The following is a 16994-nucleotide window of genomic DNA, read 5'->3' as shown; positions in this document are numbered from 1 at the left end:
ACGCGCGTGCGCGGCGTCGGCGGCACGGATTGGCTGAGGGAGGCATGGGGCGGAGTTACTGCGCGACCACTGCCGTTGGAGGAGCCGGTGGGGCGGGCTCTGCGGAAACCGGAAATATCTGGTGACGGGCACTAGGAGCAGTTCCGGTGAGTCCGGGGAAGGGTTCCCGCCCGGTTGGGGGAGTCAGGGACTGAGAACTGGAGCCCCCGGAGTGTGGGCGGTCTCGGAGCGAGGCTTACACTCTCTGCCTTGCAGATGACTGTTCACAACCTGTACCTGTTTGACCGGAATGGAGTGTGCCTTCATTACAGCGAGTGGCACCGCAAGAAGCAAGCGGGGATCCCCAAAGAGGAGGTGACGAGAGGGCCCCGCGCAATCCGGGTGACCTCGCTTCTCCAAACGCACATAGTCCCATCCTAGCCCTTCCTCTCCAAAACCCGTCTGGTTCCCACCCCTGTCCCATCTCCTGCAACAGCCAAGAGCTAACTGTGTCCCTCTCCCTCCAGGAATACAAGCTGATGTACGGGATGCTCTTCTCTATCCGCTCCTTTGTCAGCAAGATGTCCCCGCTAGACATGTACGCTGAGTCAGAGGGGATGCTGAGGGAAGGAGGGCTAGCCTTGGGAACTTGGGGGGCGGGGGAGACTTTGTGGAGTGGAAGAGACATTGGCCCCCAAGAGAGGGGAAGGAGACAGACAGAGGCTGAGTCTGGAGCGACAGTGCTGGAGCTAGCCTGAGCGGTGAAGGGGAAGATCTGAATGTAGAGAGGTTGGGTGCGGGGGCTAAATTGAGGAGTGAAGATGGGAGGTGTCTACTTAATCAGGCTCCTATGAACGATGTTTAGGGAGTCAACCTAGACAGGATCAGAAGTATCTCTATGGAAGAGCTTATGCTCCCATTCCTTAATGTCCTCCTCATCTCTGCAGGAAGGATGGCTTCCTGGCCTTCCAAACTAGCCGTTACAAACTCCATTACTACGAGACGCCCACTGGGATCAAGGTTGTCATGAATACTGACTTGGGCGTCGGACCCATCCGGGATGTGCTGCATCATATCTACAGTGCGGTCAGTGCCAGCCCCTGGGACCCTTCCTTCCCCTAAAGCTCCTCCACAGCCATGGCCACTTAGAGCCTCAAGACTCCTTGAGCTTCCCTGCCCTAATCTTAGTCTACCTTAGCTCTGTTGAAGTCAAGAGTTTTTTCAGGACGCTTTATGTCCTGAAACACCACCACTCTCTCCTCAGGGAGGCTTGCCTCCCAGCCCTTGATCCTTGTGCATTTGCACACCCCCGAGGTTACACTAGGTTTGGGGTTGAAAACAAGAAGTGTCCAAAGCCTGGCTCTAACACCCTTCCCCTCCATAGCTGTATGTGGAGCTGGTGGTGAAGAATCCCCTGTGCCCGCTGGGCCAAACTGTGCAAAGTGAGCTCTTCCGCTCCCGGCTGGACTCCTACGTCCGCTCTCTGCCTTTCTTCTCTGCCCGGGCTGGCTGAAGGAAGCACCCTACCTCACCCCTCAGGAGAATCCCTGTCTGCCTGGGGCCCTCCCTAACCTGTTTCATATGCAGGCCCCCACTGCATGCCCCTCTTATGCCCTCCAGTTCCCCAGCAGCCCTCCCAGGGCAAAAGCCTAAAACCCGCCCTGGTGTCCTCCCTGTCAGAGGAAGGAAGCCTCCAGGAATCCCTACGCCTCCAAATCAGGCCCTCTCCAGTTTTATCCCCTACCTGATGCTGCAAAAATACAGAATAAACTTTTTATCACCCTCTGCAGCCTAAGCGTGTCAGTTTGTCAGTTTGAGTGGTCCGTCGGGGTCCTGCCCCACACACGAAGGCATGAACCAGGGTGGCCACATCCCGTGAGCCTGTAAAGAGGTTTTGTCCATGGATTTCTCAACAATGACAGCTCTTACTCGACTCACAATGGGGTTACGTCCAGGTAAACCCATCATGAGTTGAAAATACAAGTCGAAAATGCATTTAATGCACTTGATCTACCAAACGTCCTAGTTTCGCCTAGCCTACCTTAAATGTGCTCGGAATACTTACATTAGTCCACGGTTGGGCAAAATCATCTAACGTGAAGCCTATTGTATAATATAGTATTGAATATGTCATATGATTTATTGAATACTGTACTGAGAGTAAAAAAAACAGTATGGTTTTAAGTGTATCGGTGGTTTACACTCAGGATGCAGGGGCTGACTGGGGGCTGAGACTCCCTGCCACTGCCCAGCATCGGGAGGTATCATATAGTATATTGCTAGCCCAGGAAAAGATCAAAATTCAAAGTACAGTTTCTACTGAAAGCCTATTGCTTTCACACCATCAAAAAAATTTTTTAAAAAATGTAAATCAAACCAGAAGCAGGGACTGCCTGCATTGACATTTTCGGGGCTGGAGGTGGGTGGGCTATCCTCCGTTTTGTCCTGGCCGCCACTCACCAGCTGCTGATAGCACATCTCACCCCCCAATCCCAGTCGTGACAGTCAAAAGTGTCGCCAGACCTTGCCACATGACCCCTAGGGGACAAAATCGCCCCCCTCAACTGAAAACCACGTTGCAGGAGGAAGGCCGACCTGCTGTGGGTCCCAGGAGGTAACGATAACCACCCTCCCAGGTTCTGCGCTCCCGGCTTGCCCAAGCACACGGAATACTCAAGCAGCGGAACCCTCGAAGGCGGAGCTTATGCAGATGAGCGGCGGGTTTGGCGGGGAGGCGGGCGGTTTTATGCAGATGAGGGGGCGGTGCCTGCATGTTGATGATCTGGGCCCGCTGCCGACGCTGCTGGGAGCCTAGCGGTCCCGCTGCGGTTTGGGCTGAGGTGGCATCTTTCTTCCACTACCACCCCTCGTCCCTAGGTCCCTGTCCTCCGAGGAACGCCCTCGACCTTTACCTTCACCCATTTCCCCCTCCTCCTCCCCGCGCCAGGGACCCCGTATCCGAACATCTGCACTCGTGCAGCCCCCCGCGTTTCGCCCCTCCCGCCGCCAACCCTGCGACCTCCAGCAGCCCGCCCCCGCGGGCCCGATCCTGCCTGGCGGCTCCCGCCGCAGCCTGCTCAGCCTTTCCGCTCTCAGGGCTCGCGCCACTACACCCCCCGCCGTCCGCGCCCGGGCTTCCCTGTTCCCAACTCCTCCCGCCCCCTCGGAGCCCCCTCCTCCGCCCTGGCCAGCTGGCATGCAGGTGTCTATCGCGTGTACCGAACAGAACCTTCGCAGCCGGAGCAGTGAGGACCGTCTGTGTGGACCCCGGCCGGGCCCCGGGGGCGGTAATGGAGGGCCTGTCGGCGGGGGGCATGGGAATCCTCCGGGGGGAGGAGGGTCGGGCCCCAAGGCCCGGGCCGCACTGGTCCCCCGACCCCCAGCGCCCCCTGGGGCCCTCCGAGAGAGCACCGGCCGAGGCACTGGCATGAAATACAGGTATGGGGGTGGCCGAGCAGCCCACCCCATCTGCTCCCCTTTCCTGACCCCTGAAGCTTCCTGGGATGCCGCCAGGACTCCCTCAATCTTCACTAAGAAGGTCCCAGCTCATTCCATCTCTTCTTCCCATCACCCGGGTACTCCCTTACTTGGTCCCTCTCTTTGTCTCTGTTGATACCCCTGACTAGGAGAAATCAACTTTACCAAGGTTGACTGATCCTGTCAGAGCCAGGCAATGCTTCTGAGCTTCCCTCCTTAACCCCAGGAGGGCCAGGGATGCACGGCTCTCCAGGCTGGGCCCCCTCTGGGATGGAGTGTCCTTGGGTCGGTGTCCTGGGAAGGGGGGGAGGGAGGAAACAGCTTCTCACTCTGGCCCACTCAGGATGCCTGACCCAGATACTGCCCTCACCTGCCCCAAGGGCCAGGTCTCCTGCAACCTTTCTTGGTGGGGAGGGGAGTGGAGCTCTTGGAAGCATGGACCAAATCTCTCAGCCCCATGCTGAGAGATAGACAGGGGCCTGGTGGAGAAGGTAGACTGAGTTGTCATAGACTTTCTCCGAGAACCGCTGGGCTCTCAGAACTTGCATAAGGGAGAAAGGGAGGGGCTCCTGCTTGAGAGTGAACAGAGGTCCCTGATCCGACCTGACTCTTGTCACTTGAGAAATTTGATCTCCTCCGTGTGTTGGCTCTGACTGAGAAGCTGAGCCAACTACCTGGGTGAGGAAGCCATGGGAGGAGGGGGCTCTCTGGGTCAGAGACAGACTCCACAAGCCCACAGGAGTGGAGGGAGCAGACAAAGGAAGAGGGAGAACTGGCCTTTCCCGTCACACTCCCCACCCAGGTGTCCTACCTGCCTTTGGGGGGCCCATCTGCTGACACTGCCCAAGGAGCCCTGCCTGTCTGAGTGCCTAAACCTGACTTGGTTTACCCCCCTTCCACCGCAGCGTCTGCCCTTCAGTGTAGCACTCTTTATCTGCGGGTCTGTTTCCACAAACTCATCACCATCAGCCTGTCACATTCCTCCCAACCCTAGACTCCACACATCCCAGAGATGACTCAAACACAAAGACCCCACCAGGAGAAATACAAACCAGGCAGCAACAGAGGCTCTGGACGTTGTCTCCAGAGTCACTTACGCTCGGGCCGTAGCACTGCCCAACTTGGTAGGCCCACTGGGTCTAGTTCCTTTGGACTGAGCTGCCTGAGGGCTTCTGATTCTGGAAGGAGAGGAGCTGGGGGCTGATTATCTCTGTCTTTAATGGAGGTTCCACCCCTTCCTGCTGCTTCTGTATCCTGCAGGAACCTAGGAAAGTCTGGTCTTCGGGTCTCCTGTCTTGGCCTAGGTGAGTTGGAAAGCAGAGGGATTAAGGGAGGGGGCATTTGTGGCTTGCCCCCCCCCCCCAGTGGTCACGTGCCTGGCTTCTCTCTCGCAGGCACCTGGGTCACGTTTGGTTCTCAAATCTCGGATGAGGTATAAGTGATGGGCCCTAGAAGCTGGGTGAGGGGGTGTGAGGGAACCAGAGAAGAGGGGAGTGGACTTGGAGAGGGGTTTGGACCACAAGCACGGGGAATGGCGGGCCTGAGGCTGGAGGGTGGCGCCGGGGCCAGGTGCAGTGGGGCTGGGCTGCAGAGGGAGGTCACCAAGGGCAGGGGTTGGTCTTCAATTCTTTCTGTCACCTCCCTAGACAGCAGAAGACGTGCTGACAGTGGCCTATGAGCACGGCGTAAACCTGTTTGACACAGCTGAAGTGTATGCAGCCGGGAAGTAAGGACTGGGGTGAAAGAGCCAAGTTACATCTGGAAGGCTAAGAGAATATCGGGGCTTCTTATTTTCTCTCTAGAGAACCCTGGGAACTCTGTGAACGCTAAGTTCCAACCTTTCGGCTTCAACCTCGAAGCACTATGGGAATTGTAGTCCCAACATCAGTCCCTCTTCAGTGTAGAGCACAAAGGGCATTCTGGGCAGTTCAAATAAAATAAAACCAACAAACATATCCTGGGCATCAGTTATATGCTGCAATGTGAGGATTGCAAAGCTGGATTTTCACACATCACATACCTATGGCTTCATGCTGGGTCCTCCCAAACCTAGCCCAAGCCTAGGATGACCTTCCCCCCCTCCTTCTTCATCTGGCAAATTCTCCTGCTCATCTTCAAGGCTTGGCCCAATGTCAGCTCCTCCGAGAAGCGTTTGCCCAGCTCCCCAAATTGGCCACCACCGACCTCAGCTCCCAAAGCACTTTATAGTGCCCTCTGACCCACCATCTGTCAATTACTGGTTTACTAGCCATGTTCGCTGCTCAACTGGGGGGCTCCTCCTTCCACGGAACTTGTCTTGCTCTTGCCCATGTCACCTAGGTACCTACACAGAGCCCAGCCCAGAGCAGACACTGCTCATGGGATGACAACAGGCCCTCCCAACGCTCATGGTCAAAGTGGTTAAACAAACCAAAACACAGGGAGATATGAAACGTTAAGTAACAGGGAAACTTCGGTAACCGCCCGCCGTAACAACTTAAGACCTGTCACAGGTTAGCGTATAATTACGTGCCAAAGAATTGAGCCAGTAGGAGCTATGGAAGGAGACGGAGAAGGGCTGAGCACAGACTGTGGCAATCAGAGAACATTTTCAATAAATTGAAGCGGAATCCAAGCTAAGCTTTGGAGGATTGGTGGGATTTCGCAGAGACTCCATGAAGGGGGAGGGCAACGCCAATGGTTGGAACCAGAGCAGACAATGGGGCGTCCTCCCCACTTCACTAGTCTGTCCTGTCCCCTCATATTCTATCCCTTCGACACCCAGAACAGAGCTTGGTACGTAGTTGATGTACAATTGATATTTGCTGAATGAATGAAAAGTATATGACCACACCCCAAGTTCTGGGAGCCCTTCTTATTTTGTCCAGGATGGAGCTGACAGCCTAATGGGCACCTGGTCCATGGTCCACTTTACTAGAGAGGAAATGGGTTGAAGGGAAGGGTGGGGGAGGAGGGGAAGGAACTGATCCACCTCGGAGGGGTCAGTGTTTCCAACATTGGCTTTCTTCTAGTGCTGAAAGAACCCTTGGCAACATCCTCAAGAGCAAAGGATGGAGGTGAGACTGTGCGTGGAGGGGTTGCTGGGGAATGGTCATCCAGAATCCCTTGTCTTGCTTCACACTTCTTCTCTTTTTCCAGGAGATCAAGCTATGTCATCACCACCAAGATTTTTTGGGGAGGACAGTAAGTGGCTACCACACTCTATTTGGGGAGAGCTACAGAGAACGTGTGAAGGTGCACGGGAGAGGTGTGGGTACAGCTGCCACCCGAGGTCTGCAGCCTGCCCATGAGGACCTGTGCAATCCCAGGAACTCGTGGCGCCAGGCCTGCCCTGCTCCCCTGTCTTTGTGACACCTCGTCTTTGACTTCCCTTTTCCTGCAGGGCAGAAACCGAGCGAGGCCTGAGCCGCAAACACATCATCGAAGGTGAGAGTTAGGGTCTGGGAACCCAAAGTGGCTAGGTACAGAAGCCAGAAGAGTTGGGAATATCCTCTGAACCTTTGAGTTGGAGGCTTTGAATAGGGGAGCTGGGAGTGAGGTGGCCACGGCAAGGGGGTAATGTCTGAATCCTGAGCAAAGGGAAGCTGAAGTACTTACCTTCGTCCCCCCATCCCTGCCCCAGGCTTGCAAGGATCCCTGGAACGCCTCCAGTTGGGATATGTGGACATCGTCTTCGCCAATCGCTCAGACCCCAATAGTCCCATGGAGGGTAAAAGCAGCACCCCCACCCTGGCCATCCTTCAAAACGGCACTTCCTCAAACTCCCAGCAGGAAGCCAGCCCCTGCTTAGGAGGCCTCCCAACCTCCACAGTAGAGGTTCAGACCCCAGGTCTTGGACAGGGGGGGAGATGAAGAGCAGATACCAAATTCTCTGATTACACAGAGACGCCTGGGGTCTTGGTGGGGCAGGCAGAGGTCCACAGATCTGGGGCCCTGGATGCCAGGGGTCTGACAGGGAGGTTCTGTCTCTCCTGTGTGCCTAGAGATTGTCCGAGCCATGACCTATGTCATCAACCAGGGCCTGGCCCTCTACTGGGGGACATCCCGGTGGGGAGCTGCGGAAATCATGGTGAGTGTGGTACCCCACTTCCCGCTGTCCCAGGACAGGTGCCCCCTTTTCACATGGCCATCCCCAAACCCACTCTCCTGGAGGAGCAGAGTGGAAGAAAGTGGGAAGAGTGCTCTGACCCCGGTCTCTTCCCCGTCCCAACCCAGGAGGCCTACTCCGTGGCCAGACAGTTCAATCTGATTCCTCCAGTGTGTGAGCAAGCCGACCACCATCTGTTTCAGAGAGAGAAGGCGGAGATGCAGCTACCAGAGCTCTACCACAAGATCGGTTCGCAGCCCTCTGTCCCTCCCTTTCCCTTGGCCCATCCGTCGCCTAGATCCCTATCCCCACATCCACTCCTCTTGCCCTTAGGTGTTGGCTCGGTCACCTGGTCCCCTCTGGCCTGTGGCCTCATCACTAGCAAGTATGATGGGCGAGCTCCAGATACCTGCAGGGCCACCATCAAGGTGAGATCTGGGGGCTCAGGATGGCAGGACTGAGCCATCTGGGCAGCTCCAGGCAGTGCTGATTCTCCTCGGCCTCCAGGGCTACCAGTGGCTCAAGGACAAAGTGCAGAGTGAGGGCGGCAAGAAGCAGCAACAAGCCAAAGTCATGGACCTTCTTCCCATCGCTCACCAGCTGGGCTGCACCGTGGCGCAGCTGGCTATCGGTGAGACACTGCCAGCCCTGGACCCCGCGGGGGTCCTCACCTCCTGCCCGGACTCCCCCAAACCCAAGACTGGTTTGTCCCTAGGGAGGACCCTCTTCCTCAGAGACACTTCTGAAGTGTGGGTGCTGAACTGTGGGTGTTCCCCCAACAGTTCTCTTTCTTCTCTCCTCCGGCCCCAGCGTGGTGTCTCCGCAGCGAGGGTGTGAGCTCGGTCTTGCTGGGGGTGTCAAGTGCAGAGCAGCTGATGGAACACCTGGGGGCCCTGCAGGTGAGCTGGGGACTCAGAGGCAAAGCCCATCTCTGTTCCCTTCCTCAGGAGTCAAGGCCTCACCGTCCAACCCAGAATGGGCTTGGGAGGTCAGCCACTACAAAGTCCTCTCACTTCGCAGAGGAGAGAGGTTCCGGGGAGATAAGGCGAGGCTCTTTTCCCCGCCACCTGGCTCCGCTGCGCTGCTGCCCTGCCCCCCCCCCCCGAACCCCATGCCCGTCTTAGGTGAGCCAGCATGTATTGTCCCCTCCACCCCTGCCTTCCCCTCCAGGTGCTGAGCCAGCTGACGCCGCAGACGGTGATGGAGATAGACGGGCTTCTGGGGAACAAACCGCAACCCAAGAAATAGTCCGTCGGGGGCGCAGGCACCCGCCGGGAACCACTTTCCCGCCACCGCCTCCCTCCTGCCCCGGATCCCTCCACGCCGCGGCCGCCGCCAGGGAGGCCCCGCCCCCTAACGAGTCCCGGCTTCGAGTAGCGATGCGCATGAACAAAGCCATATCCTCCCGCAGTGGGGCTCGAGAGGGAAAGTAGTGCGCAGCCCCCCCGCGATGCGCTCCTCCAGGCCTTCTTGCTAATCCCGGGCATGAACCACCGGGCCATCCCCTCTCTGCCCCTTGGTCTCGCTCCCTTCTCTTCTTCCCCTAATCGCCAAGGCCCAGGGGAAAACAATAACAGGGCAGATACAGGAAACATGCAAATTACCTCAAAAGTGGCCCTTGAGATGTCATCAAGGGGTAATAACCTAATAAGCGAGCTGTGATGTCATTTGGGACAAAGGAACTGGGGCTCTTCCGTTATTCGGTACAAAGGAAGCCGGGCTGGTCCTGGCAGAAGTAAACGATAGTCTTTGAGGACCCTGCCTCCCAGCAGAAAGGGGAGGGGCTCAAAACTAGCACCAGTTTCAATACTTGATTCTTGCGGAGAAGGGGGGGGAGATGCTCTGACACAGCACTGACGCGGGTAAGGGGAAGTGTGCTGGTAAAGGGGTTGGGGCGGCTTTGGGGAAAAGTTGGGCTGTGCTTTGCAGGACATGGTGACAGCCTTTAGGTTACGGCGCAGACTGGGGCTGGGATACAAATGTCTGGGGATAGACTTCGGAGCCTGGAGCAGGATTTCCTACCCAGCAGTGGAGGACTGCAGTCTTCCTCCTGGCAATAATCTTAAAGCAATAATACCGGCCCCTCTTCTGTAAGACTTTTCCCAGGGAACTGTAAATAAAATCTCAGCTTGATCCCCACTGCTGGTGTCCGAAATTGCGGGGTTGGGAGGGTAGGACCTCAGTCTCAGATACCTGGCCCTGGCCTAGCTCCCTGCCTTTAGAAAGCCCCAGGGCTTTCTCGCCACCGACTAAGGCATCATGCTGCTAGTCACTGACAGTCACTGGCCTCACCGAGGACCCAGGTCCCGGATACCCCAGTCCCTGGGTCCCCAATTTTCTTCCTTCCTTCAGTCACCACGTGTCTTAGAGCCCAGAGATCTGGCTTCATAGTTTTGTTGCTCCTCCATCCGACACCCTTGCCTTTGTTTTGTTTAAAGTTACATTAGCCACACTTCTTGTCCTGTGCTTCTCATTTCCCTTTTCCTGATACCCACACATACGCCCAGGAACTCTCTGGGTGGTTTTGTTGTGGCCGAGTGGGAGGGGCCAATCTGAGGTTGAACTATTTGGCGAACAAGAGGTAAGATGCAAACTGGCCTATGGTTGAGATGACATGGAGGGAGGGAGGGAAAGGAGTTATCATAAAGGAAAAAGGGAAACCAGTTAAAGATCAGCCGTGAGGGTGGCAGAAAAGCAGACTGAAACGCGATCATGTCAGACACGACCCCTAATCTTCCTCCAAAGGACTCTGAGTTCCCTGGGACACAAAGTGGGTGGAAAGTTACAAGCTTTAAAGATCACAACACAGGGGAGGATGGGCTCTGTCTTCCTTAAAATACAACCTCCCCATCTCCCTTCTACCCATCCTCACCCTTCCTTGATCCTGAAGCTGAGAGAGCAGCTTAAAACCAATTTCCAAAAAGAGAAAAGTCAGCAGCCTGCCATTCACTGGCTAGCAGCCAACCGGATCAACTAATGAATACTTCCATCCACTCCTCACATCTCCCACTCGTTTGGAAGGCTGCGGAGGAAACAAGAAGGTAAAATGTATGACTAAACTATGATTAGTTATTCTGTAACAAACATACAAGAATTCATAAATTCAAAATAGTATTCTCTTTAAATGGTTACTTTGGAGGACTCCTCCTTTATTTTAATAGAAACGTCTCCCCCCCTTGTTCAAAACATTAAAAAAATAAGTCCTCTTACGCGTTACCTTCAGAGGCTGTTTGCAAAGCCCTCGTAAGAAACCTTCCCTCATCGTCACACCTCATTTACCATATTTATCACCCACCTCATTCATTAACTTAACAAGTATATTTATTGATTGAGTCCCACTCTGGTACGGGGATACAGTGGTGAACAAAACCGGTCTCACAACAACCTTTGTGGAGTTTACACATGGGAGAGACAAATCTGCAAACACAGGTTGCAGCTGTCCAAAGTCCAGAGGCAAGCGCGGGCTGCTACCAGAGTCTATAGGGGGCATCTGGCAAGGTGAGGCTACACTCAGCGGTGAAGCATCAGCGGTGTTAATAAGGTGAAGGCAAGAGGGCTCCGGGCAGCGTGCAGAAGGGAACATGCACGCAGAAGGTCTCCAAAGCCAGAGGGTGCAAGGAGAGCATGGAAGCAGAATGGGAGACATGGGTGGTTCAGAACATACAAGACCTAATCGGGCACCTTGGAATATTATTTTTATCCTAAGGGCAATAGGAAACCATCCATATCGGTTATTCAGTGATATATATAAATCATCCCCCCCCCAATTTAGTGGCTCGAAACAACTTTTTAAAACGTTATCCCCCTGCCCCCATTATTCTGTGGTTTGCCTGGTTCCTCTGCTCTTTTCACCTGGGCTCACTCGTGTGGCTGGATTGAGCTGGCAGGTCAGCTGAGCGGGGACATCAGCTGGCCTCATGGCTACATCGGGCCATTGGCTGGGACTCCTCAGTTCTCCATGTAGCCTCATCTGCTAGTAAATTCCCTTACATAATAGACTCAGGGCAGGGATCCCAAGGGATGAAGGCAGAAGCTGCAAGGCCTCTGGCGGGCCGTGCCCCAGAACTCACACAACATCACTTCTGCCACTTTCTGTTAGTCACAGGAAGTCACGAGGTGAGCCCAGATTCCAGGGAAAGGGAAACAGACCCCAATTTTTGACGGGAGAAGCAGCAAAGTTGCATGGCATAGGAATTCGGGGCTACTATGCTAAAGGAATGGCAATGGGTGGTAGGACCCCATTGTGGCAGGACCGGGTTGGGCTTGAGATCTGGAAAGATCAGTGGTGATCTGGTGAAGAGGCTTCTACCAGGGTCCAAGCAAGAGATGATGGCAGCCTGGACTGGCATGGCATACTGTAGGTGGAGAAAAGTCGGTGGATCAGGGAGATATTTAGGAGGCAAAATGAACAGGGCTTGCTGAGAAGTTGGTAAAGGAAGGTGACATTTGGGGGGGGGTGCATCAAGGATGACACTTTGGTTTCTGGAGCTGGGTAAAGAAAGAGGTGGGAGACGCTGCAGATGTGGACTTGGGACAGGGAGATCATCACTTTGGGTTCCTGAAGACAAACAAGAAAGGAAGGTCTGGAGCTTAGAGAGGCTTTGGCTGTCAAACACTTTGGGAGCATTCATATAATCACATCTACCCTAAAAGTTTAAGATGTAATCATCAACCAAAGATATTAAAAGATGTGAGAATGGGGTGCCTGGGTGGCTCAGTTGGTTAAGGGTCTGCCTTCAGCTCGGGTCATGGTCTCATGGTTTTGTGGCCTCAGGGTCTCAGGATTGTGGGATTGAGCCCCAAGTCGGGCTCCCCGCTCAGCAGGGAGTCTGCTTCTCCCTCTCCCTCTGCCCCTCCCCCTGTTCATTCTCTCTCTCTCTCTCAAATAAATAAAAGATCTTAAAATAAGTAAATAAAAGAAGATGTGAGGAGACCTCTGAGCAACATTCCAAAGAGAAATTGCCAAAAAGTTTTGAATTATGACAGCATCTTTGGCATAAGTAGATAGCTTCCCCCATGTGACCGTGAAGACAACACAACTCGGAAGTTCTGAACTATTTGTTTTCAAATAATGGTATACCTCTTTGCAAAAGATTATCCATTAGGGTTGTAGCAATCTAGTTAAATAAACAAAACCAGCTCTACATTGCCTGTTAAAGCCAGCAAATGCCATGTGCATAGAGAAGCCCACCTTGTATTGACCCAAAGAGACAAATGTTGGGTACTGAGGAGCGAACACAATATAGGCTGGGGGCACAGGATAAAAGCATCGAACACACCCTGTTTTCTGTGGGCCAGGCCCTGTTGTAAGCACCTTACATATAGAAGCTCATTTAGTCCTATTATTACCCACATTGTATGGATGAGGAAACCAACCAGCCCAGAGGAGTTAGGTAACTTGCTCGGGGTGTCACAACTCCTGAGAGCTGGAGGCTAGGATCTGACCTCAAGCCAGCTGGCCATAGAGTCTGCCCTATTACCGTCTACAACAGAACCTGGGCTACAGGAGAGGAGGGTGAGGAGGCAGCTGGAGGTGGGTGTGGTACCACGAGGGAATGTGGGCTGTGTGTTATGTCCTGTTTACCTGTGGGGCAAGTCAGACCCCTGAGTCAGAGCTCAAGTTGGGCTGCTTTGCTGAAACCGTCATGGTGTGTGGGTGTCCAGGCCTGACTACTCCGGAAGGAAAGGATTCCCAGCATTCCTGGGAGGAAGGCCATCCATGGTCCCAGCATCTAGGTGCCTCCATAGGCTGAGATGTCAGCTGAGAGGTGAGCAGTTTGAGAATGAGTTTGGGAAGCTGGCCTTACGAGAACCCAGGGAAGGCGTGTATAATAAAGCGAGTTGAGGGCTGCATCCGTGCCAATTTCCAGCAGCCCACTAAAGATTGGGCAGAATGGGCAGTGCCATCGGCTTAGGCGGTCTGTCTGGGTGGGCCTGTGAACAGAGAGTGCACAACTAAACCCACAGGCCGGGCGGGCGGCGGAGACCCGAGGGCTGGGGGGCTGCAGGGGCCTGGAGATTTGCACACAGACTCAAGAAGCGCCAGCTCGGTGTTGGGGGATGAAGGAAGGCGCGGAGCGCGCGAGGGGCGGCGAGCCTCCCACCAGCCCGCTGGGCAGTCGCTGGCATCCCTGGCTTCGCGCCTCCACCGCCCCCACGCGTGCCGCGGCGGGGAGCGGCCTGACGGCAGCGTGACGCCTCGAGGGGCGGGCTCTCGCTATTAAAAGGGATCAGAAGCCGCGGGGCCCGCCCCAGGAGCCGACCCAGCCACGAGGAGGGCCGGCTCGTCCGCCGAGTTCGCAGCGGACACCATGCAGCTCCTAGTGAGGGTGCCGTCTGTTCCGGAGCGGGGCGAGCTGGACTGCAGCATCTGCTACCGGCCCTTCAACCTCGCGGGCCGCGCGCCCCGCCGCCTGCCCGGGACGGCGCGCGCCCGCTGCGGCCACACGCTCTGCACCGCGTGCCTGAGCGAGCTGGCGGCGCGCGGCGACGGCGGCGGGGCGGCCGCGCGCGTGGTGCGCCTGCGCCGCGTCGTCACGTGCCCCTTCTGCCGCGCGCCCACGCCGCTGCCGCGCGGCGGGGTCATGGAGGTCTCGGTGGACCCGGACTTGTGGTCGCGGTTGCAGGAGAGGGCGCGAGCCGAGCGCAAGCCGGATGAGGCGGGCGGCCCGGTCCCGGGAGGCGGCGACGCCGACGATGAAGAGGAGAGAGAGGAGGGGGCGGGACCCAGGAGCGCGGGCTGGCGCGCGCTCCGGCGGCTGTGGGAGCGGGTGCTAGCGCCGGCGCGCCGCTGGCGGCGGCCGCTGCCTAGCAACGGTGAGGGGCCGGCGGAGGAGGCGGCGGGGTAGCTGGCGAGGTGGGGGGGGGTGCCCGGGATCGCCGGGGGACGGTGGGAGGGGGTGCTCGGGATCGCCGCGGGAGGCTGTGGGGACCGGGAGGCGAGGTGGGACCGTGGGGGAGGCTCTGGGGGCCGGTGTGGGGGCGCTCGGGGAGGTGGCGGGGTGGGGGGCGCCCGGGATCGCCAGGGGAAGCTCCGGGCGCCGGGGAGTTGGCGGCGTGGGGGGGGGGGGCGCCCGGGATCGCCGCGGAGGGCTGCGCGGGCCGGAGGGCGAGGTGGGGCCGTCGGGGGATGCGGCGGGGGGACTGCGGGGTCTGGGGTTGGGGTATGGGCGCCCGGGATCGCCGGCCCGGCCGCATCGTTCCGCTGACACTGACCCTCCCTGTTTCCCGCAGTGCTGTACTGTCCGGAGATGAAGGACCTGGCTCGCATGAGCCGCTGCACGCTGTGACCGCGGAGCCCGAAAGACGCGGCGGAAGGAAGGTGGGCGCTGCATTCTCGGGTCGCGCTGGAGTGCAGGGGTGAGGCCAAGGCCACCCCGCGCCTGTCCCGGGATTGGCGCTGCTGCGGGAGTTGAGCCTAAGGCAGGAGGGGCCGCCCTAGCGAATGGTCCCCGCACCCGCTGAGCCAGCCTCGCGTCCCCAGGGGGAGAGGCCCCGGGATGGTGGAGACGGGTCCGCATTCCCGTGGGAAGGACAGTGTGTGTGTCCTTAGCTGTGACTTTGGCTTTTGTCCAGGGCAGCTCTGGCCAGCGGGAACAATAGGGCCCATTCTAGCAATTCTGTGTCAGTGGTTTGAAAAATTTTAAAAGAACGGAAGGGAAGAGGCCGATTTTTGTGTCCTGTTACCGTCACTTCTTCAGCACGTTAGAGAGTTGAGAAAAATAAGTGTTTTTCTTTTTTTCCAGTGCTGGTATGCCTGTCTCCCCAGACGGGTAATGTGTTCCTAAAATGATTGAGATGCCTCTGTGCCTCGCTTCATTTCACAATCTCCCTTCAACCTGTGAGGGCAGGTATCACAGGGTCCAAAAGGCATTCATCTGAGGCACCTAATTAGGGCCAGTCAGGGATAGGAAAGCCATTTGGCACAGGCACCACATTTTAATCTTTTGATATTATCTACCCTCTTCACAATCACAAGGAGAGCATGGTCACTACTGAAGAAAGATGCATATCCTACAGTTAATTTTTTTTTTTTTTTTTTGGTAGAGAGAGCACTCAGGGCGGGAGGGACAGGAGAGGGAGAAAGAGGAGCTCAGGCAGGCTCTCTGCTGAGCACGGAGCCTGACCTGGGGCTCAATCTCAGCCCCCTGACATCCTGAGCACAGCTGAAACCGAGTCAGAAGCTTAATCCACTCAGGCGCCCCTTATCATACAGTTTTAAACTCGTGCCCCGTAGCTGGACATCTTCTCTCGTGTGCCATGGATTCTGTTTCAAAGTCCTGTAAGTACCTTAGGCCGGTATAGTTGTAGTCCGGCAGCGTCAGCAGCATCACTGGAACTACAAAATCTCAGGATTCCACCTCCGACTCGGGTTTCAACAAGAACCCGAGGGGATCTGTATGCTCGTAAGCACTGAAACAGCACTGACTCAGGTCCTGGACTTGCTAGGATGTCACCTTCTGCGGGTGGGATATTTAAAACAGTTGGGATAAAGGATGTAAATTTTATTGGAGGACGTAAAGGGACGTTCTGTTGCTGAAGAAATCTTTGTGTGTGTAGTTTATTTATTATGTGACATTTTCCAGAGTTAAAATGTGAATTTATGGAGTATAAACCTCAATTTTTACAACCATATCTTGGCATTTTCCTGTGCTTGTCTCAGCTTCAATGTTCCCTCCTGGGGGAGGCCTTTCTCAGTATTCCACCGAGCGTAGCCCCCTCCCTCACAGGTGCCGTTCCAGAATGCCTTCGTTTGTTTTCTGGGAGGATGTGTTTTGTGGGTGTCAGCGTGGTGAGAGCCGTGACTGCCTTGTGACTTGTATCTCCCGGCTGAACAGTAGTGTTTGGTGTGTACTATGTACTCAATAAACGTCTGTTGGATCTCGCTCTCCGGTTTGGGTGTGATAGCCTCGACAACTAAGCGTCTGGTCCCCACCGCTGAGAAGCTCTGGTGGGGAACACCTGTCAAGGAAGTATCTAGCAGTACAGATATAAGCCCCTACCGCAACTCTTCAAAAAAAAAAAAAAAAGTGCTCTGCTGCGTCCTGGGGACTGCACGTGCGGAGCTGTACTGACCTCTGCTGACTCTTGGGGGAACTAGGCAACTGGAAAGTGGAAAAGATCCCAAAGGGATGAACAGGAGGCTGTTGAGAATCTTGCCAGGCACCCTCCCGCCTCACCTCTGTCCAGTAAGCCCTGCCATGTCTCGGATCTCAACCTGAGGACCGTGTGGGCGTCCCGAGGCTCAGCCTCCACCTCCACATTGGGTTCTTCACGTGCGGGGTGGGGCTGGAGAAAGAGCCTTGGAGTCTTAGTTGATCCAAGAGAAAAAAAAAAAAAAAGAAATAGGAAGTCACGAGATTAAAAAAAGAGAGGAAGCTGGATGACGTGGAATGTCAGAAAGCAATCCCCTCTCTTTCCTTATCCCTCCCCTCCACCAGAGAACCCCCGC

General features: G+C 55.8%; 3 protein-coding genes across 4 annotated transcripts; all 3 read left to right on the top strand.

The window, feature by feature from the left end:
• Positions 1-23: 23 nt before the first annotated feature.
• Positions 24-1764, top strand: TRAPPC1 (trafficking protein particle complex subunit 1). The gene is made up of 5 exons (XM_045797326.2): positions 24-146; positions 256-354; positions 507-577; positions 927-1065; positions 1364-1764. The coding sequence occupies exons 2-5, from the start codon at positions 256-258 to the stop codon at positions 1490-1492; spliced, it is 438 nt and encodes a 145-aa protein (XP_045653282.1). The 5' UTR covers positions 24-146; the 3' UTR covers positions 1493-1764.
• A 26-nt stretch (positions 1765-1790) lies between these two features.
• On the top strand, positions 1791-9682 carry KCNAB3 (potassium voltage-gated channel subfamily A regulatory beta subunit 3). Of its 2 annotated transcripts, XM_045797324.2 has the most exons (15): positions 1797-1934; positions 2562-3417; positions 4717-4760; positions 4851-4888; positions 5103-5182; positions 6468-6512; positions 6595-6639; positions 6839-6882; positions 7079-7165; positions 7440-7525; positions 7672-7792; positions 7877-7971; positions 8051-8174; positions 8354-8442; positions 8714-9682. In XM_045797324.2, the coding sequence occupies exons 2-15, from the start codon at positions 3176-3178 to the stop codon at positions 8789-8791; spliced, it is 1218 nt and encodes a 405-aa protein (XP_045653280.2). In that variant the 5' UTR covers positions 1797-1934; positions 2562-3175; the 3' UTR covers positions 8792-9682. The 2 variants fall into 2 exon arrangements, with proteins under 2 accessions (XP_087723707.1, XP_045653280.2); XM_087867581.1 differs by having other exon boundaries at positions 1791-1934; positions 7672-7971.
• Positions 9683-13854: 4172 nt separating this feature from the next.
• On the top strand, positions 13855-16428 carry RNF227 (ring finger protein 227). Its single transcript, XM_045797195.2, has 2 exons — positions 13855-14359; positions 14777-16428. The coding sequence occupies exons 1-2, from the start codon at positions 13855-13857 to the stop codon at positions 14830-14832; spliced, it is 561 nt and encodes a 186-aa protein (XP_045653151.1). The 3' UTR covers positions 14833-16428.
• Positions 16429-16994: the final 566 nt, after the last annotated feature.

Source organism: Ursus americanus, chromosome 14, assembly GCF_024610735.1.
Source record: "Ursus americanus isolate L20-20 chromosome 14, mUrsAme1.1.p, whole genome shotgun sequence".
NCBI lineage: Eukaryota > Metazoa > Chordata > Mammalia > Carnivora > Ursidae > Ursus > Ursus americanus.
Note: the sequence above shows the minus strand (reverse complement) of the source record. Positions and strands in the feature narration are given on the sequence as shown.